The 22221-nt window shown below is 37.8% G+C and overlaps 1 protein-coding gene across 5 annotated transcripts in view; it reads left to right on the forward strand.

Moving 5' to 3' along the window:
• The window catches only part of NAALADL2 (N-acetylated alpha-linked acidic dipeptidase like 2), a 519424-nt gene that overhangs the window by 362971 nt on the left and 134232 nt on the right, over positions 1 to 22221 (forward strand). For all 5 annotated transcript variants that reach the window (XM_068145027.1, XM_068145026.1, XM_068145030.1 and 2 more), the window contains 2 exons: positions 7878 to 8021; positions 18240 to 18332. In XM_068145027.1, coding sequence (XP_068001128.1) covers positions 7878 to 8021; positions 18240 to 18332 — 237 coding nt within the window. The remainder of the gene's footprint in view (positions 1 to 7877; positions 8022 to 18239; positions 18333 to 22221) is intronic.

A 22221-nucleotide genomic window follows, 5' to 3' on the forward strand; every position in this document is an offset into this window, starting at 1 on the left:
GGAGAAAGTGATCTAGGCTGTCCTGATTTGACACTCATTAACACAGTGTAGCGATAAAAAGGAGAAAGAACAAAAACCAACCTAACTGCTACCTCTAATACCAGAGTGCAACAGCATAGAATTATTTTAAATTGGAAGATTTGTACAGAAGAAAAATAAATACCTCATACACCATGCCAGAAATGTTCCAAAGTATCAGCAGAACAGCAATCATTATTGAAGTCTGAGTCAACAGAGCATACGTAAAGCAGCACTTTTACCTGGGGACAGACAGTGAAGACATACTGTTGGTTTGCTAAAACCCTTACAGGAGGGAACCAAAAATATATGCAGTAGGCTTGGTTTAGTGACTGTTCTGTGATTCAGCATCGAAAATAGTCCATGGGCTGATTCAGCATTGAAAATAGTCCATAGGCTGACAAGGGGATTCTCATTGCTTTTGATTCCAATTACATGTGTATGCAATCATCTGTCCATTAGGATCTGACCTGTGATTAACGTCTCATTTCTCACCAGTTATTACTCAATTACTGCCTGATTGTGCTGGATTTACCAGATAGTTCTTTCATAAACCAGACTCTAACACAGTAACATTTTTTTCTTCACTCCCCCCTCACCCCATGAGGATTGTATTATCAGGCTCTGATTTTTAAATGTAAACTAAGTGGTGCCCCTTACTAATCACCATACACACTGGTTTTAAAAAAAAACCAAAAAAAAAAAAAAAACAAAAAAAAAAACCAAAAAAACCCAGAAATCTAAATATAATAGAAACGATAAAGATTGTTTCATTTATTTATTTGTTTATTTTACCTGCAAGTGCCTTTTTAATCGGTGGTGGAGGTGTCCACCGCCTGTCCCTGGAGGTGTTCGAAAAGGCACTGAACATGGCACTTGAAGCCATGGTTTAGTAGTCATGAGGTCTTGGGTGACAGGTTGGACTTGATGATCTTTGAGGTCTTTTCCAACCTTATTGATTCTATGATTTAACTATCCTTCTGTGCCAAGGAACAGTCTCTGTGGCCTAGAGGACAAGAATATCCTCTGGCATTATGGTTTGACAATACAAGGCTTTGAGAGGAATCCAAGACATTCTTGCCACCCAATCTACCTCCTTGCCCCAGTTTACCTCCTACTTTACTGTTTTATCTGTGAAGAGCACTGCTGTGATGTGGATTGGGGCACTGATCTAGCTTTAAAGAACTGAGAAAAAGTTTGTTGATGTGCTGCTTAGTATGGCCATTGAAAGAGCTGTGTTGACACAATGAATGGCATTGCAGCATGAGGAGACAAGTAAAAAGCTATGGGAAAGAGAGGAGACTTCAAACCTTTGTGTGTCTCCCTATGTCATCAAACTGAAGCCAAAATGTGATTTTTCTTTGATTTCGAACAAATAGGGAAAAACAAATTAGACATCTCTATCAGTGTAAGAAAAGCATAATGTACCACAGATAACATATGCAATTTTATTTCACGTTACCCACCAAATACATCTAGACAGCACATGGTTCTGAGTCATTACAGAGCACCCTACAGGCTGTAAAAAATATAATTGGCATCCTAAACCTGTCATTTCCACTGTTTTCTTAGAGATTTTCTATTTCCATTCCATTCCTTGTAGAGTGTTATAAGGATTTTATTATTTTTATTAGCAATACATCTCATTGTTGTGGGTAGACAGGATTCCGTGCTTATTCATCACCAGAACAATGATGGTGTATTTAACCTGACGTACATTCTGGCTGCTGCAAACATATTTTACCTAAAGCAAGACAGTTATTTTGCTGTTAGTAGTCCTGATCATCACTGAAAGGAAGGAAATCTGTACCAGTGTCTCGTTTCCACGTTTGTTTTGTCTACAGTGGCCATCATCAGTGTAGAAAATCAAAGTTTATTTCATGAGGGTACAAGCTGTAAGACCAGCCCTTTAACTCTCAGATCTGCCAAAGGTGCTTATATCTTGAAATGGTTAGCAGGAAACCAGGAGGTGCTTTGTGCCTTATCTACTAGTGTGACTTAATGGTCCCACTGTTGTGTTTGGTGGCTACCTGGATTTGTTTTGCAGGAGGGAGAGAAATCTTTGGTTCTGCCGTGCAAACATAAAGTAAACATGTATTTTACCTATTCTCATCCTTCTTCAAAAGAGAGAGAGTAACTAGCCAAGTAATACAACTAACCATAAACTGGGGGAAAACTACTTAGCCACTCACAATACAAGAGATGCTGCATTATCATCATAACTTTTTTCCCTCACTGTGGGCTCCTACCTCAGTGCTTTTGTTCTTAATTTAATGAGTGTTTGCTAACACAGGGAGAAGTGAGAATTACCTTGTCCTTTCTCTCCCGTTAATTTCCATTGTAACACGCACATAAGAATCTTTTAGCCCTTTGTAATGTCTGGAGGAACTGCTCTTTCCTTTTTATGACTTAGTGGTTATACAATTGGAGGCTACATAATAAGGAAAAAAAAATATACTTCCATGTCAATTGGTGTAGAAGAGTTACGCAATTTTGCTCTATTTTGGCCACTTTGTGTCATTTTAATGATTAGCCACTATAACAAGCTAAGTGGAAAGAGGATACCAGATGATGAGAATACTGTGAAAAGTTTTTTTTTTGGGGGGATTTTGTTTTGTCTTTTTTTCATTTTTGCCACTATATTAAATAATTCTGGAAGGGAACAGGGGGGGATTAATGTGATGTTTTTGCGTCAGCCTGTCAAAGCAGTTTTGCTTTTACAAAATAAATGTGTTGCTTTTTATTCAATTTATCTTAACAAGAAACAAGCCTGACAGTATTTGTAAAGTACATTAAGTATGCATTAAGACAAGAGTGATTTACACTAAGAGACAGGGCAGTTACATTTTTTTCCTCTCTCATATTGGTTAAGCATATTTCCTTGTGAGGGAAGGAAAAAATGTGACATTGGGTTCTAGAGGAATGTTTTCTTCTCCTATCAACTACAGAATTTCTACTTTAACTTATAAGAACAATAAAAATCTGCTTAAAGAGACAATCTTGGGTACTATATACCCAAATTTCCCTCCATTCCATTGGTAAAATGTAGTGTAAGCAGAGTGGAGTGAATGGACTTTATAAAGCAAAACAATATCCCTATATTATCTGTACTTTTGTATATATATCAATGAAAGTATGGTCGTGTTAACTCCCAGGATTTTGTCCCAGGTGGTGTGGTAGCTTTGACTTCTAAACTTTGTAGCTCATGAGATCATGGATTATTTTTTTACAAACTATGTTTTTAAAGATGTTTCTTTATCCACCACCAGTGTGAAGAAAAACTTGACAATGTTTGTCAGGTACTTTGAGGACTCTCAGACTTATTTTCCTTCTAGGTGATCCTCACTGCCTTCAAGTTCTGTGTTTTCTATAAATGTGCATAAGCACTTTCTAAGCACATCTGTCTCTCTCGCCCATATGCCAAAGCACTACATAGTTCTAAGCATCCCTTGTCCATAACGTGAATTGTGCATCCTGAAATGCAAGCTGCCGCGGTGCTCTTGTAGTTGGCAGAACAGTTCATCATCTCATGCTTCATTGCCTGTAAAGCTGCTTTGAACATCCTTACTTGGGGCTGCTGTTAAAAATCCCTGGTTGCAGAATTTCAAAGTTCTTTTCTTACAAAAGAGAAGCAAATGTTTTCCTCTTCTTCCGCGTTACTACCAGTGGCTAGTGAAGCAAAGTACTTCAAAACTGACATATGTTCCACACTGTAATTCTAGTGGATAATTCATGATGAACTGAATAAAGTCATAGCAGGAAAAGGGGCTGTTAGCACTTCTACTCTGTGGACATCTGCTCCAGGTTCTGCTCCTCTCTTGAGTAACAGTTTTCTATACCATTCATTTTTCTTATCCTTGCTGATACTTTTAGCTTACAACTCTGAATATACTCTCCAAGGCTGAAGCTATGGTCTCTGTCATATTAATAAAATCCACCTAACTTCGATTTTAAGAACCACAGGATGATCAGCACCATTCTCTTTACTTAAGAGAGATGAAGGAATAGTTTTTCCATTTGACTTCATATGCAGAAAAACAAGTGTCTGACTTTGAAAGTCCAAATACTGTGCATAAGTGGAAATTCCCAGAATTTCCTCTTTGTAAGTGCTTGGAGTACAGCGTCAGCTTTTCTTGATTCTCACTGTATCCATTTACAATAAGAAGTGGCAGCCAGAATCAGTTTATTTCTCTTCCTATATTCAAAGAGGACATTTAGGAAGGGAAAAAAAAATTGTCAGTGACTTTGTGAGGTGTAGCAGATGGTTGAATTTTACATCAGAGGTTAGATGGGATATATGTATTAGAATCTGCTTGAATCAAATCCTGCCATTTCAGCTGAGTATGCCTATACTTGTAGTGATAGTGCTATCAAAAAGTCAACAAAGATTTGTCATAGGAAAAGGTGTTAATTTGTGCAACTGTCCATTGTAAGACCAATGTGCAAAATGAGCAGCCACAGCAACCCCTGAAATCTTTGTGTATCATGAATGTACCAATGTCAAACCTTATCTAGCAGTGTTAATTGATAGTGTGAATACTTAATTGAAGGCTGCTTTTTGAGTAGGAAGAGTCATAATTGGTCTTAAAAATGCTGAAGATGTAATAAAATAGCTGCTGTATACTAAATTATTATCATTAGCAGTGGTGATGTTGTTTTAGTACCTGGAGCCACCAGTCAGCTGCTGCAGACTCCCTGTTGTAGGCACCACACAGTCTCTTTCAGTCTGGGCATATGGGTAGTTGTAAGTCAGAATAATACAGATAAAATGATTTTGCCAGGAGGTGCATTGTGACTAGCTTCATGAGAAGCAATAGAAGCCTAACAGCTCTTGAATTTACCAGCAAAGATAGGGAGGAAGCTGTGTATGAGTTCAAAGGGCAAATGCTGTAAATGTCTATGATGTGTCAGTTTATACATCTTTGGGTTTGTTGTGGTTAAGACAAGATCAAATGTTGACAGAGGGCAGCACAGATGATGTGCTGGGAATGAGTAAGTGGGAGAATACCTCTTGCACAGAAATGCATTGAACTGTTCACTTCAGGCAATTGAATGACAGAACCATCTTAAGTGACCAAGCACACTTTATTCTATGCTCTGATTTATTCTCATTGTCTGCTGTAAAGTCCTGCTTGGGGTGTCAATACTCAGGATAAAACTGTTTGTCAAATTTCTATTAAGCTTTAGGTGAAAAATTAATGAACCATTCACTTCAAATATTTCAAAACTAATATTGCTCTATTATGAATGCAGCAGAAAGTCAAAGATGTGGGTATGTACAATCATGGGTCAGTGTTCAGTCAGACTTCACTCTTTTATCCATATTTCGAAGCAGACATCATTAAAACAATTTCAGGTCATAGAAGGAATTATTTTAATGAATTCTATCAGCAAACCTTTTAGACAGTTCTATTTATTAACTGTTTGGTTTATCAGATCCTGGTGGAGGGTGACTTTAATGAATGGATGGCAATGAAATGCAGTATTCTGTCCAGTCTTTTTCTGAATCTGGAATTTAAATAAAAATTAACAGAAAGTTTATTCTTGCAGCACAAATGCTATGGAGAAAGATAAATAAAAGCCTGGCTGCATAACACTGAAGAATCTGTTGACTGGAGGAGTGTGACACTGGCTAATTTTGGCTGATTTTTCAGGCTTGACAAAAACGATTGAAATGGTGGTAAATTTGTGCTTTAAAGCAGAACTGAGTGGCATATGGCACACATGTATTATTGTTAAATTCAGTAAAAACTTTGCAGGAATCTGAGAATACATTACCAATACTAGTAAGTTAACAATATTATGAAACACTAGGTTCTAAGTATGTATCCCGGACTGAGCCATATGTATACCGATGCTCAAGGTTTGTGCTTGCATTGAAAAAGAGAACACAAAACATGGTCATTGCAAAAGTAGAAGTGGAGTTCTTGCTTCCTACAAAGAAACTTTCCAAAGATTTCCTCTTTTTTTTGTGCTCCTAAAATTATCAATTACTGATCAGCACATTTATTTTTCTTGCCCTCCGGTATGTTCTCTAGAGCCATACTTAATAGCAGGTAGGCCTGGCACGGTGAGACTGTTAGACTTGTGTAGAGGAAGGAATTCTGCTTCTTGGAAGACTTTCATGCTGTAAAACTAAGTATCATTACAAGTAAAATCTCAGATCTAAATTATTCTCAAATCATTTGTTATGCTCACAGATCCTGAAAGCACAATGTGTTCCAAGGAGTTTGGCATCCAGCAGAGAAAGAGCATGCACGAGTCTGGCAAAGTTCTTCTGATAACTGGTTTCTTTATGAAGTTGCAGCGCACTGTTTTGCAGCTGGTACAGCACCAAGCCCATGACTATTTAAAAACTGAATGATTGTGCTTTAACTAGTAGCCCAGAGAATCCACCTCCCCCCCCCCCCACCCCTTATGTTTTTTTTCCAGTGAGTGCTGTGTTTTACTGGGGAAATTGGTCTTGAATCTTTCAGTTTTGAATCCTAATCATGATGCAGAAAGCTTTCCTCAATCTCCTAAACAAGGTACTCATGGCAACTAATAAATGGCTGGCAGAGGGAAAGGAATTCTCACTAATGTTTTAAACAGTAATTCCAATATATTTGGAAAAAAAAAAAAATAGTTCAGGAAGGTCAGGCACTAGAAAATTGTGTAGAAATCAAGCCTAGAAAGGTGTCAAGAGGTCATCTAATCTAGCACCTTCCTCACAGAGGGGATCAACCATACCTACATCATTCCTGTCAGATGTTTGTTTAATCTTTCCTTTAAAAAGATTTCAGTTGTAGAGATTTTACCACCTGCCTAGGCAAGTCTTTATGAATTCATCCTATTAGGACGTTTTTCATCCAGATAACTTAAATCTCCCTTTCTATATTATAACCTTCCCCCCTTCTCCCCCCATATTTCTGAGTCCATCTTATATTGTGAAGCCATCCATTTTTAAATGTGAGAAGTTTTCTCTTGTAAGTTGTTCCCAAAAGTGTAGCTATCACAGTTTATTCAGGTGTGAAGCTCAAGTTGTGGGTCAATGGGAAGAGATACTTTTTGTCTGCAAGACTTCGAGCTTTACTTCCACAGTAATTCAATCTGCAGGTTGACAAACAACAGACAGAAAGTGGTGTCTCAGTTACACACTTCTGATGGGCATTTTAAGATTATTTCTGAATCCAGAAATAGACCCTCAAAGCTTCAGCAAACAGATTTTACCATCAATTTACTGAAGTAACAACTTTGAGGGATTTTCAACCCTGCCCAAAACAATTTGGGAGCTTCTCATCTCTTCTTGCTTCGTGGCTCTGGAGAGATGCTAACCTGCTTCTGCTTGACCTTGGCTGCATTGTTTTGGTTAAGTCTAACAGCAACTCTCTCTGCTCCTTTCTCCCTTTTGGACAGGGAGTGGGAGGAGCAAAGAGACAGCTTCCCTGGTCACTTGACCAGGGGGATTCTTGTGTTGTTATTTGTAAATATTTGTAAATACTGTATATTTTGTACATATTCATTGCATTCTGCTGTAGATTGTAGTTTTGCCTGTAAATACAGCTTTCATTTGCTTCCAACTGAGTTGGTCTGGCAAGGTTAATGTGGAGAAGGAAAATTCAACCCACCACAGATGCAAACTGTTTCTTTCTTGTGGAACTGTTCCTCAAATACTAAAATACATGTGTGTAGTTGTGTGACACACAGTCTTGATGGAAATTCTGTTTTTTAGTAAGGTAAGTACAAAATAATGGCTGCTTATCTAACTCAGTTGTTTGGGGCTGCATTGTAGATACTTTTGTTGTTATTGTTTGGTTAATGCAGAAGACACTCTTCTAATTCTTACTTATCATATTGCCATTCTCTTTCTCTTTTGCAAGATGGAATCTACAGACAAAATGGACTGAACCTCACAACGCTGTTAGTACAACCAATTTCTGCAGTGCTTGCCAAAAAGCTCCTTTCCTTACCTGAGGGCACCGTCCAAAAAGACAGGTGTATACCCTTCCAAAATACAGCTACAGGTAATGCTCTTTTCTTTGAAATATTAAATGTTCTTCAAGGACCCCCAAATCCATTTTCTGTAACTGTATACAACTAAGAGGTTTTAACTGATTATGAATATGTTTTGCTTAGCTGCTTTGTAGAAGAGGAAATGAACAAATAGAAGTGGGTAGATTCAGACTGGATGTCAGGAAGAAGTTCTTCCCAATGAGGGTGGTGAGACACTGGAACAGATTGCCCAGGGAGGTGGTAGAAGCCTCATCCATGGAGGTTTTTAAGGCCAGGCTGGATGTGGCTCTGACCAACCTGTTCTAGTATGAGAGGTCCCTGCCCATGGCATGGGGGTTGAAACTGGATGATCCTTGAGGTCATCCTTCCAACCCTAACAGTTCTATGATTCCATCTAAAAATTATGCTCCCAAAAACTGAGAGATGCAAGTTTTGTCTAACAAAAATAAAATAAAATAAACCATTAAGCTCTAATTCTTAATAATGACTTTGAAACTTCCTATCTAGATACCATCACTAGGAGGATTCTGTAAGTGCTGCAGGACGTTTTTTTAGGCCTTCTTGTACAACTAAGAATGTGATTTTAACATTAAGGCACTAGTAGCTGTATTAAAGTCATTCTGTGTCTTTTTTCTGCCTCTGGCATAATAATACAATAATACTAAATTATTATATGTTTTTCTATGTTACTTAATTTGTATCTGCTGTAGAATAAACTATGGATTGTTGTCTGAACTTTCAGGCACCTTTTCCTGCAAGTTTTGCCAGGAAAATGGTCATCACAAAAAGAGAAAAATACCTTGAGTAGAGCTAGATGTAATGGAAAAGTGCCTTCAGAGTATCTGTTCAGAGATAATGGTGATGGCAAAGTCATACAGATTGCTACTTGAATAAACTTATTGTTGATTGCGGGGGGAGGGGAGGGGAAGTCTTTCCCCCATATACAGTTTTCCAGCAAAGATGCTGAGCAACATTTCAGTGAAGGAAGAAGAAACACCTTCTAGATGACATACTTGATGAGATACGTGTGTAAAGAGTAGTTATTTCCTCATCTTTGGTTTATGCTAGTCTGTCTTTCACCAGAAGGAAAAAAAGCAAAAGGCAGAAAAATTATATATTTTATCAGAACACCATTTAATTTATTTGATTTGAAGCAGTGGTCTTCGGGTAGAGATGAAGGGTAATTAATTCAGCCACTGTATCCTTTGCTGAATATGGTGATCCTAACAGTAAAAGCAGATTTTAAGGGCAACTATTTTACTGTCACATATGTGCTGTATCACTTGTTTCTTGCTTTTTGGGAGGTGATTGTGGAATAGGAATATAACACAACAAGTCATAAAAAAAGGTTGATTAATTTTATGACTTGTGCTAGCTTTTATATTTACACATACTAAAAAGGCAGAAAGACCTCATGCTTCATGGCTTAAGATGTTGTGGCTAGGCAGGACTATTGCTTTCCATGCCTGGCTGACTAGATATTTTTAAAATGAGCTGTCTTCCCCACAACCAATAGACAGACTGTATAAATGGGGAAAGGTCATTTGGGAGGAACTAGTGCTTAGCCATTACAGGTAGGATGTGTGAGGCTTGCTGGTATTATAGGAATTCTCAACAGCTGAAGTGTCTGAAGGAAAGCATGAATTTAGTCTGCAAATGATGCTCATTTTAGGAAGATAAAAGGCTGCAGGCTCTGCTTCTCAAAAAGCTTTGTGTGGAGACTGCAGGACAGCTTATTCTGTTTTTTTTTCTGTGACAGGTGTGGCATGTCTATTTTATTTCCCTGAGAAGGCAGGAATTTTGTGTGGTGGAAAATTTCTGGAAAGAGAGAATATTCCAATCTATCAGTCCATTAAGAGCCAGTCCATGGCCAGCTTACTCTGGGTGAACACAAGAGCTTGTGTCTGATTTCTTGTAAAGCTTCTGAGGCACAGTAATCCACATGAGATTTAGTTTTTTGGAGGTGGTTTTTTTTTGTTTTTTGTTTTAATTCTTAATTCATTAAGCAACTGAGGTCTATAATAAAAAGCCTTGCATAATTCTGTAATGCATTATGATATATTTTACCTTGAAATAATGATGAAGCTATGCATGTGCTGGAGCATATGTTGTGCTGAAGTGTTCAGTATGAGCCCTAGTGGAAGAGATAAAAGACTTGTCTCATGACAAGAAATCTTGTATAACTTATAATGATAAAGAGAAAATGCTGAACAGAGCAATGCATATGAGAACCATGAAGGCTGAATTTGCAGTCTTCCTGTTGATCTGAAGAAGCTTAAGAGAGATTTGACTTCTGACATGGAACTCATCACATATCTGTCAAAAGAGGTGGATGAGCAATTCAGATGATTGGTTGGCTTAAAATTTGTTGGAATAGAATGATCATCATTCTCTCATCAGTATGATTCAAAAAGCTGAACAGCAGATTCATCAGTAATGATTAAACATTTATATATAGTTTTCTCATATTGCCACTATTTTCCCTTAGCCTTGCAGTTTTCAAGAGACATAAAGTGATGGAGGGAGTGGGAGGATATGGAGAGAAACATGTGAGATACGATGAATGCTTAAAACCTACAAAACATATAGTGGGAATGGAAGTGTAGTTATTAGTTTTGTGTTTGTTGAAGTTAGTAATTAGATTGCTTTTTGTTTACTTCAGTGCATCGTTGTTAATCCTCATTATTCTGAAATTCTGTGCTCCCATGATCTTTCTCCCAAAAATGGGTAATTAAAAGGAATTTAAGAGTGAAGTTTTATAGAGAAGCTGTACTCTTCTGAAGCTTTCTTGTTTTTACAGAGTATTACTAGGGTATTTGCTAGAACAGTGAAGACTGCTGTAAAACTAAAGCACTCCTATAAACATAAATGAAGAAAGTCCTGCTGTGATAGAGAAAATTTGTTATTTGTTAAAGTTACCTGCCCATTGGTAGATTTCAGTTAGGTGCAAACCATCCCTTTTCAGTGAATCTTTGGAGTGCTTAAAGTAAATCTGTCTAGTGGGATTTAGTTTACAAAGTGTTTTTCCTCACTAATGACTGCATGCTTTGGTGTTAAATGGAAAGTGTGGTAGCCTGGAAGTCTGGTTGTTCAAAACACTAGAACTATATGTGTAATTTTTCTCTTTGCCTTTAAGTGTCAGTTTTCATGCTTACATGAGTTGTACCTGAGAAGACAAAAGATGAAAAAGATGGAGGATTTCACTAGTGATCATCTCTAGCTGTCTGCTGCAGAAGGGCAGACCCAAGGATCTCACAGACCCACTTGCATGGTTAAATAGTTCCTGTACCTAAAAAAATACCAAACAACAAAATGAAACAAAACACAGTGCTGCATGTTTTGGAGGATGAATGGAACCCTGAGGAATTTGAGTTGCCAGACTTGTAAATAGGGAATCAAGGGGATATTGTCTGAAAGGTTTTTCTACTGAGATCCTCTCCAGAACTTAGGAAAAACAGCATAGTATACAAGGTAAAATGTTCATATGGCTAAGCAGCTGTTTAATTACAGGAGATTTAATTATGGAAAGCAATAAGTAAAATTAAGTTTGTTTTTAACAGTGAAGAGGTGGAGATAAGTCACCAATGGAGATAGGGATTTATGATGAGAGAATATCATTATTCATAAATGACTATTAATGTAGGTCCCTCTCCCTTCCTCTTCAGCTACAGGATATTGTGCATGCTAAAAATTGACAGTCAAAGAGGACTACTTAAAGATTCACTGGGGGAGGGAAAAAAAAAGCCTGTCAAAAGAGTTTAAACACACATAGTCCCCACCTCATTCCCTCCCTCTCTCCTTGCCTAAGTAACTTTCAAGTTGTTGGAGGACACAATAATGTCTTAGAAACATTATACACTCATCCTATTCTTATGTTCTTCTCCCCATACAGATTGCTAGTCACTCTTACAGATAAAGGGCTGGACAGACAGTTCTGACCTAGTGTTCCTAAGCAGTCTTGTCTGAAATTACAGGACCTCTAATGCAAGGCTTTTAAGTTTCTTCAGCTGATGTTTATATCCAACCCTCTTTCTCTCTTCATCTAGATCAACCATGATCGTTGAGGGTGTAATTTCAGAAAATATCAGAGAGTTAGCATGCACAGGAAAAGATTCCATTTCTTATGAACTCTTAATGCCTTTGTCTGTGAAGTAGACATTGTTTTTGGGTTCTTTTGTTTATATATATATATATATTTAAACTTATAAAATAGTAAATCATGAAGTTAAGTAACTGGAATGATAACACTGTGTGAATAATAGATCCAGATGCTCAAAGACTCCCAGCTTTCTGCTGTAGTTATTAAAGGCAGGATATGTATATATCCTCCCATTAAGCTACAGCCTTGTGATGCTGTTTTGTATTTCTCTTTTGTAGTTTGCTACCTGTCAGAAAGAAGAAAGAATAGCACAGTTAATAAACTCTGACTGTGCCATCATGCACTATGATATCGATATGCAAACAATCCCATAATTTCTAGGTATTTACACTGTGGTGCACATAAATTCAAGAAAACACAGAGAAAGATGTCACCATATTTTGTGGCGGTGCACGTTACTTTATCTACCAAATTTGAATTCTTTGTATGAAACAGTAGAAACAGAATGATGTTCTGCACCTATTGCTTACTGGCATTTCAAAGTAGTTCATGTTAAATAGGGAAGTCAGATGGAGCACAGGCATAGTGTATATGAAAACTTATAAACATTTATGCTAACATCCTTGGATTTTCTTTGTGTGTTGCTTTCAATTGTAATCTCCTTTTAAACAGAAGATCATGAAAAGAATTAAGCATAAGCAGTGTGAAGCATTTGTCTATATATCTTCTCTCTATTCCTACCTGACACTTCAAATGTTTTCCTACCAGAACTGTAAATTATCAAGCTTTATTTTCAGAAATTGGTTCCCTACCATTATTTTTCTGTGTGATGCTTTGGTTTAGATTGCTGCAAAGCAGGTAAAGAATCTCTCTAAATTGTGCAGGATTATGAAATTAAACTTTGGAATATGTAGGGGACTGACCTTGTGGAGAGTAGTGAAGAGAAAAAGGACCTGGGGGTCCTAGTACATGGAAGGTTGACTGTGAGCCAGCAATGTGCTCTTGTGGCCAAGAATGCCAGTGCCATTCTGGGGAGTATTAGAATGGGGTGTGGTTACCAGGTCAAGAGAGGTTTGCCTCTCCCTCTACTCCGTCCTGGTGACACTGCATCTGAAATATTGTGTCCGGTTCTGGGCCCCTCAGTTCAGAAAGGACCTCAGGGAGCTGATTGAAAGAGTCCATTGCAGAGCCACAAAAATGATAAAGGGAGTGAAACAACTTTCTTATGAGGAGAGACTGAGGGAGCTCAGTCTCTTTAGCTTGGAGAAGAGGAGACTAAGGGGTGACCTCCTTTGTGTTTATAAAGATGTAAAGGGTGAGTGCCAAGAGGATGGAGTCAGGGTCTTTTCGGTGATGCCCAATGACGGGACAAGGGTCAATGGGTGGAAGTTGAGGCATAGGAAGTTCCATGGAAACACAAGGAAAAGGTTTTTCACTGTGAGGATGACAGAGCACTGGAACAGGCTGCCCACGGGGGTTGTGGAGTCTCCTGCTCTGGAGATATTCAAAACCTGCCTGGATGTGTTGTGTGATCTGGTGTAGGTGATCTTTCTCTGGCAGGGGAGTTGGGCTAGATGATCTTTTGAGGTCCCTTCCAGCCCCTAACATTCTGTGAGTCTGTGATATGTTCTATATGTTTAAATATGTACTACTTATATCAGTGTGCTTAGCAGGATCTTACAAATATTTCATAGCAGTCCACATTATTCCATACAATAGCACCAACAGTATAAAAGAAATCTCTGACATATCTGATTGTTAACATGTAAATAAATTAGGGTGCTTCTACATGGAGTGCAGCTACTTCTACCTGTGTCGTGTTCTGTGTTATTTGATATTACTTTAAGGCCTCAGGTCTTGGAGGAAATAACTTCATGAAAACTGTCACTTTCATTATTAAAGGGAAAAAAAAAAAGCCTTTAGGGCTGTCTGAAAAGTTCGGTGCTATGTGCTCAAGAACTTAACAGTTGAGTCATCAGATCCTATGTAATTGTGAGAGGAGAAGATAGTCGTTCAGTATGAGACAATATACAGATTTCAAAGTAACAAATATTGAGAATAAATAAATATTGGCGATTGCCTTTCTGTTCTTCTCTTTTAGAAGTAACTTTTTGGATTACATAAACTCAAAACTAATAATATAATAATGTTAGGCTCAAGTCTCCTCATGGTTTTCTAGAGAGTACAGAAAAAAGAGAGAAAGTTGTCAAGATCTTTAAAATACAGCATTAGGAAGAGAGGTTTGTTGTCAGAACTATTTAAAGGGGATTAAATTTCACTTCTGCTCTGTACTCCAAAGAGTATTTTCAGTCTTTTCATCTGGTGTACTAAGCCTTTAAGCCCAAGTCACTTTAAGCTGACTACTGTGTTACATGACTATTAACTCAAATATCTGATTCCAGAATATGTGCATTTCCAGCAGTTTTTTTTTCTGTTTCTTTATATTTAGTTGAAGGCTGGATAGGTGGTGTTGATTGAGGAAAAAGAGTTAAGTATAATTAAAACAGTTGTCTGTTGTCTTCAAAATAAACAGTAGTTTTTTTGCCTGAAATGGGGCCTGCCTTGAGTATTATCAGGGTTAGTGGTGAGAGCCCAATGCCTCTATTGTCTCAATATACTGCATGTGACAGGGCAGGGCTGATAGCCTCTAATTACTCTATTGTCTCAAAGGAGTTGTGTGGCATTACCTGGTCTGAATAGACAGAGTGGTGGGTTTGATAGCCTTAATAGCTCTAGAGGAGAGTTACTGGCCTGGCAAAATGGCCTAACAATGAAGAGAGGATTCTGTGGAGGAGGGAATTCCTTATTTCCTTATTTTAAAACCACTGCAACAGCACCCTGAAAGGTCAATAGCACCCCTCTGTGCACACCGAACTCATGCACACCTCTCTCTGTTACATGGGGAGAGCAACCCCCCTGCCAAAAGGGTATAAAAGGACCGCAACTATTAGTTGCATTTACTACAAAAGACTTTTGGAAGGTACACCCACCATCAAGAACTTGGACTATGCCTGGGAAACTTTGTGGGAATCAAGGGTGGTGATATCTTTGTTTTACTTTGTAACTATCTCTCTTTTTGTCCCCTCTCTTTTTTTATTCTTTTCATTTTCCCTCTGCTCCAGTCCATTACCAAGAGTTTTCACTGGCTCTCATAAACCAAACTCATCAGCTGTTTGGCATCAGTTCACTTTAATTTACTCCAAGGAATTTTTTTTTCAATCTTAGCATGACCTACCCTGCTGCCAGGGTTGGCTTAGGTTTACAAGTCATGACGTTAGAAAAGGAAAAGAATTAAATATTTTAAAAGAATTTTCTAGGCTAACATCTGCAGATTTATGGAACAAACATCATCACATGCAGTTAATAAACCTTACAGCAATTTACATCAGAGGAGCAAAGCTAATTCTGACTCAAACCCCAGCATATGCACGACAGATCAACATATTAATGTGCTGTCCTTGATTACTGCAAAGCAGTGTGGTGAGGGTTATTGTTAATTAACTGTGCTTGACCTGCATTTTCTTTATTGTTGTGTTCTAGCAAAACCAGAGTTGTGTCCAGTTCTGAGCCCCTCAGTTTAAGAAGGACATCGAGACCCTTGAACGTGTCCAGAGAAGGGCAATGAGGCTGGGGAGAGGCCTTGAGCACAAGCCCTATGAGGAGATGCTGAGGGAGCTGGGATTGTTTAGCCTGGAGAAGAGGAGGCTCAGGGGAGACATTATTGCTGTCTACAACTACCTGAAGGGTGGTTGTAGCCAGGAGGGGGTTGGTCTCTTCTCCCAAGCAACCAGCACCAGAACAAGAGCATACAGTCTCAAGCTGTGCCAGGGGACGTTTAGGCTGGAGCTGAGGAGAAAGTTCTTCACTGAGAGAGTTGTTAGCCATTGGAATGGGCTGCCCAGGGAGTGGTGGAGTCACTGTCCCTGGAGGTGTTCAAGAGGGGATTGGACGTGGCACTTGGTGCTATGGTCTAGTAGTCATGAGGTCTGTGGTGACAGGTTGGACTTGATGATCTTTGAGGTCTCTTCCAACCTTGGTGATTCTGTGATTCTGTCCCATAGAGAACACAGCCATTAATGACAGAGGGTTTTGTCTGAGCAAAGAGTAGAATAAATATTAATAGTACATTAAAACCCCCCAAACAAAACAACAGATGAAGCATTAGCAAATGAACCTCAAAGAACAGTATTGTAGAGATGGATTGGTTTTATTTTACATGTTGCAATAAACTCCTCACGTATTCCATATGTCTCAGGAAACAAACTGTTAGCAATACAGCTGTGGGAGGATAATGGCCTGGGAGGGAAAGAGCAAAACAATCCACCAAATATTTTAATTTTGGTCTGTGACAGTTAGGCTGTGGGCACTGAAGGAGATCTGTCATGAGGGTGGTGCAGTACACTGGGTGTAAGAGAACCTCCCTGCAGGTCTAGGATGAGACAGTCCTTATCATCAGACAACTGCTAGCATTTAAGTTAGAGCAGTGTAAGACATTTTCGCTTTTCTCAGATAGAAGTTATGACCTTTCAGATGAGATGAATGTTAACACAGCCTATTTTAATACAAATGAAACATTTTAAAGGTATCAGCAGCTCCCTGTAGTTGACTGTTTCGTTTCCATTGCTGCAGACTGAAGAAGTTCATCTGGGAGACAGTGGGAGTGACAATTCTGAAGAAAGGACAGTTAATTTTTTTGAAGCTATTTTATGTCTGACACTCATAGGAGCACCTCTCCTGTGAAGACAGATTGAGAGTTGGGATTGTTCAGCCTAGAGAAGAGAAAGCTCCAGGAAGACCTTCTAGCAGCTGTCCAGTATTTAAAGGGGACCTACAGCTGAAGAGGGACTTTGTAAAAAGGCATATGGTGACAGCATTGATGGGTAATGACTTCAGACTGTAAGAAGCTAGATTTATAGTAGACATTAGGAGGAAATTCTTACCCATGAGGGTGTTGAGGCACTGGAACAGATTGCTCAAAGATAGGTTGCGATCAGGGGAGGCTTTGTTAGTCAGCCCTGGCTGGCTGAGGACTCTACAAGCCGAGCATCCAGTCCTCACACTGCTTTGCTGGGTATTACAGCAAGGACTTGGAACAAGTTTGGTATCACTTTTGTGTTTCCTTTCAAACCCCCATGAAATTATTCCCTGGGGACTTGGTCATCCTGGAAGAGACTTCTTCACTTCTTCCAAGCCACCGTGTCTGTGTGTTCCTTTCATTAGGCATGTATCAGTTGGACTTGATGATCTTGCAGGTCTCTTTTCAACCTGGGTGATTCTGTGAAGATGTGCAAGCTCCAAGCCTGAAAATGTTCAAAGCCAGGTTAGATTGGTCCTTGAGCAACCTGATCTACTAGGAGGTGTCCCTGCCTATGGCAGGGGAGTTGGAACTAAATGATCTTTATGGTCCCTTCAAACCATTCTAGGATGCTGTGATTCACTTTTATCTGACTTTATCCTATGCTACAGTCTCAACTGCTATAGCAATACTGGCAAGTCCCTTGCATTTTAGCAGGTTTTGGGATTTTTCTGCTTTCTGTTTGCACCATTTGCATCAGTTGATACCAGCTAAGCCAATAAAAGCTGGCTTCTGTTGGTATAAGTTCATAAGGATATCACCAAAGACCAAGCTGAGGTCAAACTTCTCCCACCTGTTTTACCATAGGGGATTTTCTCCAGAAGAATAGCGTAAAAGAAACAAAGTAGAATTTTGTGGATGTTACCAAAAGATTGACCTGAGCAAAGTATCAAGTGAGAAAAACCTATAAAGATTAAGACAAATTTCATTACCCTAGAATTATGTAAATCCTACTGGATTTAATGTTTTGGTTGTTTTTTTTTTTTTCTTTTCCTGTTGTATTCTGGCAGCTTATACTGGGTGAACTGAAGGATCTTTTAACTCAACAAGTACAGATCTTTTTAGAGATCTAAATGTGACTAAGAGAATAATGTAATATTTCATGGTTTAATTTCATATTCCATGTTTGGTACCTTGTATTTTCTTTGCTGTGGTTTTTCTTCCCTTCTTTTTCCTTTGTTTTAACTTTTTTAATGTGCAGGCAATTTATAGCTCTAGATTTCTTGGTTGGATAAGCAAGTTTATCATTTTCTTTGTCTTTTTATCTTTTAACAGACAAAAAAATAATCAGTCTGAATATTCAGTCAGTCACAACTTACAAGACAATTTCTAATGTTATTGGATATTTAAAAGGATCTGTATTGCCTGGTAAGTAGTCCTTTGTCATTTGTATCAAGTATTTGTTTTATGATGGCTGAGAGTCATAGTTTGGATTGGGAATCTATTCTACCAGATAATTTGCTAATACAAAGGAAGGAGACAACCTTTGTAGTCATTTTGTTACTTGTTTTTTATAAAACATAAGGGTTAAGCAGATAGTGAGCTGAAGGGCACATATTTTTACACAACTAGCACTGATTACATGTAGACCATAAAGACCATTAGTGTTTTAAAACAAGCAACTATGTTTGTGGTTTAAATTTTACAGTGTCCTGTATTGTATTATTTGAATTACAATGCAAGCTGTACATAAAAATTTAGATAAGGAGGGGTGGGAGGTGTGTGGTTTTGGTTTGTTCTAATTTTAGCAGAATTCTGAAATAAAGAAAAGTCTGTGCTTCAACTCTAGAACATCCTTACATAATTCAAGCATCTCACTGAAACCAAAGTGTAGGGCAGCGTGGTCTCTGACTTAGTTAAGAATCTAATATTGAATGTGATTATAATGTGCAAAATCTGTGACTAAGTTCTTAATCACACTTCCTGCAGCCTTATTTTGTGTTACAATAATGACTAAGTTTTATACAGGTCTATGAATAATAATTGCTGTTCAATATGGGTAAGAATTAGACAGTAATTTGCACAAGTACAACTGTGACATAAACCACAATCCCCCTCCCTCCTTTGGTGCTGTATGGAGATAATACAATAATGAGGACATCATGGGAACGAAGGCCAGTTATTGCTTGTTCTGTCTAAAGTGAATTTGCCTAAAAGTTGAAAGATTTCTGCAACATGAAGGAACACTGCTTCTGGTTACTTACATAGTTCAAAGTGTGGCAGACCCAGTTCAAATCTTAATGTACAGATTGAATCATCATCAAACATCAGCACATTTGTCTTGATTAAGACTTTCTTATTAAGTTCAGAAGAAAGGCTGCATATTTATCTACAGACCCTTAGGGGGTGGGCCAGTCATTTCATATTTTAAGGGCTTGTAAGAGGTGAAGAATTTGGAATTTCTTCCTGTTGGAGAACTGATGACTCTGTTTCGTGTGTGCTGAATGCTGTGCTTCTCACCCTGAATATTTTTATTTTAAGCAGCACAGAAAACAATGGTGCAGTGAATTTAATTTCAATCAAGAATTTAATTCCCTTCATGAATTCAAACTTACTAGTCTGCTATTGCTGTTTTGCAAATAGCTGTCAAAGAACTTGAAAGGTAGAAACTGCCATGTTTAGACATACTGTCTACTGAATTGTGAAACAGAAGCAAGGCAGATATTTGAAAGCATACATTAGTTTATCTTTAATAAATTCTTTATCTTCTCTGTATCCAAATATCTCCTTTTATTATTGCATTGTTATTACATTATTATGAAGAAAGGTATATCCTTATATGCTTTAATTTAAGGGTTTAAGGTTATGTAGTTAAGTGAAGTCAATAGCGCTGCCCAGATGCTAACAGTTAGTCCTGTGAGTGTTTTGCTGAGCAAGGGCAGAAGCGATGGCTTCTAATGCAGGCACAAGTTAACTGTGTAATGCACTATGGATAACATTTTGTACAGAATCAATGTTAAACCTTCATTTGTTTCTCTACTTTTCCTGGTTGATGCTCCCTTGACTGATTTGAATATTCAATGTTGTCATTCTCTGTCATTTTGGTGGGGTTGTGCTAGTTTCCTACACCTGAAATATTTGCCTTGGTGTTCCCAGAAATGCTGAAAAAAAGGCAGAATTTCTCTTTAGTGCCTAAGGAAAAGACTGCAGAGCGTCACCAAGGGCGGAATTTTTTTCTTTCCTTTCTTTTGCTTAAAGACCTCCTAACACACACAACAGAAATACATCCATATAATGGTGATCTTATTAGACATCGGATTTGAGAAGCAACAATGTTAGAAGATTTAAGGGCAGAGGAAATGTGATAGTTGATGCCCTTTCAAAACCTGAAAAACATAACATTCATTTGGTAGCTTTATTGGGTATGGTTGAAAATGGGATGCATAACAAGAGAAGACAGTGCAAAGTCACTGTTTTTTAATGATAAATCCCTCTTGTCCAGCCCATCACTACCCTGAGAATTATCTCATCACTTTCAAAAGTGATAGATATTTTTTCCTCTAGTTCGTTCTTTCTTGACTTTCTTACCATATGATCTCTTTCTCTACATGGTTCAGCAAATGATTATGAGAAAGGACAGCTGCTGCCTCTGTAAGCATGACCATCCTTTCTCTTATGCTTTTCCTATAGTCATTTGCTTCAGGGTATTGCCTCTATTCAAGAGGGAGAGATGTGCAAAGATGAAGAATTTTAAAGGAGGCACCAGCTGTATGTTTTACCCCTGTTCATTCAGCTGGCATCTCCTACAGTAAGTTGCTGCTTGTAACTTTCTTTTCCATCAAAATGTTCTATACTGTTTTATTTAAGGTCTCTTTCCACTCCTGTTCACATATGCCAATCACAGATTGAACAGAGATTACAATACAAGGCAAACATTGATTCTGTCTGATCACCCTGGGTTAGTGGCACTTCCTCTAAAGGCCTAAAATTAAGTGAGATGAAGATCCTACAGGTTTTCACTGTCAGTGTAACCTGTAATTACATGTTGGAATATTACAAGTTGGAATATTATATGACTTATACTGCATTTAGTTACATTAAATTGTTATGTACACTTATATTTTAAATGTTTGCTTTTAGAAAGACATTCTCACTTACATACCTCTACACTCCCAAGCAGCTGATTGAAGATGTTGTTTTAAAGGTTCATAACAGATCCCCTATTTATAAAGTATTTTTTGACTCCTTATAAAACAGCATCACATTTTGTTGAACAAAACTGGTAGAAGTCCAGTTTGACAGAGAATTTGGTCTAATATCCAAAGTGTGTTGGTGTTGGTAATAAAATCTGAGGTTTGAGGTAGCAATCAGCAGTACGAAGGAGATACTTAATTTTGTATAGGCAACTATAAAACATGGGCATTTTGACACCTATATGTTGCAATATTCCAGTGTTCTGACAAGATTGAAGAGAGAATTGCCTCGGATAAAGAAAGAAAACAAAAACTTTTAGAATGTTTTGAAACTCAAGCGACACCCAGAGATTGTTTTGGATGTGACATCATTTGATAACTATTCTTCTGTTCACTTTCGTTACCCTGAAATATGGAAACAGCACCTTTAAAAGTCTAGGTCTGCATTAGAAAGAAATTTTACTAAATATCAGAGCACAGCCAGTAAGCAATCCTCCAAAGAGGCTTTGGTGGTGAATTCTTCTCATATAGATGGTCTATAGTTTAACAAGTCATAACTTGGTTTAGGCTCCTAGAAGCACATCAGTCCCACTGGTCATGCATGTTTCATATCACATCATCATTTTGGAATAAAATAAAGTTCTTTACACTTGCAAGTTAGTATTGGGCCTATATATTCTATATATACATATATAGTGGGTTGGGTTTTTTTGTTTGGTTTGTGGTTTTGTTTTTGTTTTAATCATTTATTCTGGATAAGCATGGGCACGTTCTTTATTTCAGGTTGAAAAGTCTTACTTTTCATTGTATACAATACATTCTTCCAGGGTCATCAAAGTTGCTAGGTCTGACTTACCATGTCTGTATCATCATATATACTGTGGGGTTGGGGGTTTTTGTTTGTTTTGTGGTGTGGGTTTTTTTTTTGTTATTATTAGTAGTAGTACTTATTCTGGATAAGCATAGACAGGTCTTTTTATTTCAGGTTGAAAATTCATTTTATAAAATGAATTTTATACAATAATTCATAAATTAATAATACTAAATAATAGTATATAGTAATATATACTATTATAACTAAAATGGACAATAATTAAATAATAATAATAATTTAATATTAATAA

The sequence above is a fragment of the Melanerpes formicivorus genome, unplaced genomic scaffold, assembly GCF_026170545.1.
Source record: "Melanerpes formicivorus ecotype bairdi unplaced genomic scaffold, bMelFor1.0.p_v2 SCAF_12, whole genome shotgun sequence".
Classification (NCBI taxonomy): Eukaryota; Metazoa; Chordata; class Aves; order Piciformes; family Picidae; genus Melanerpes; species Melanerpes formicivorus.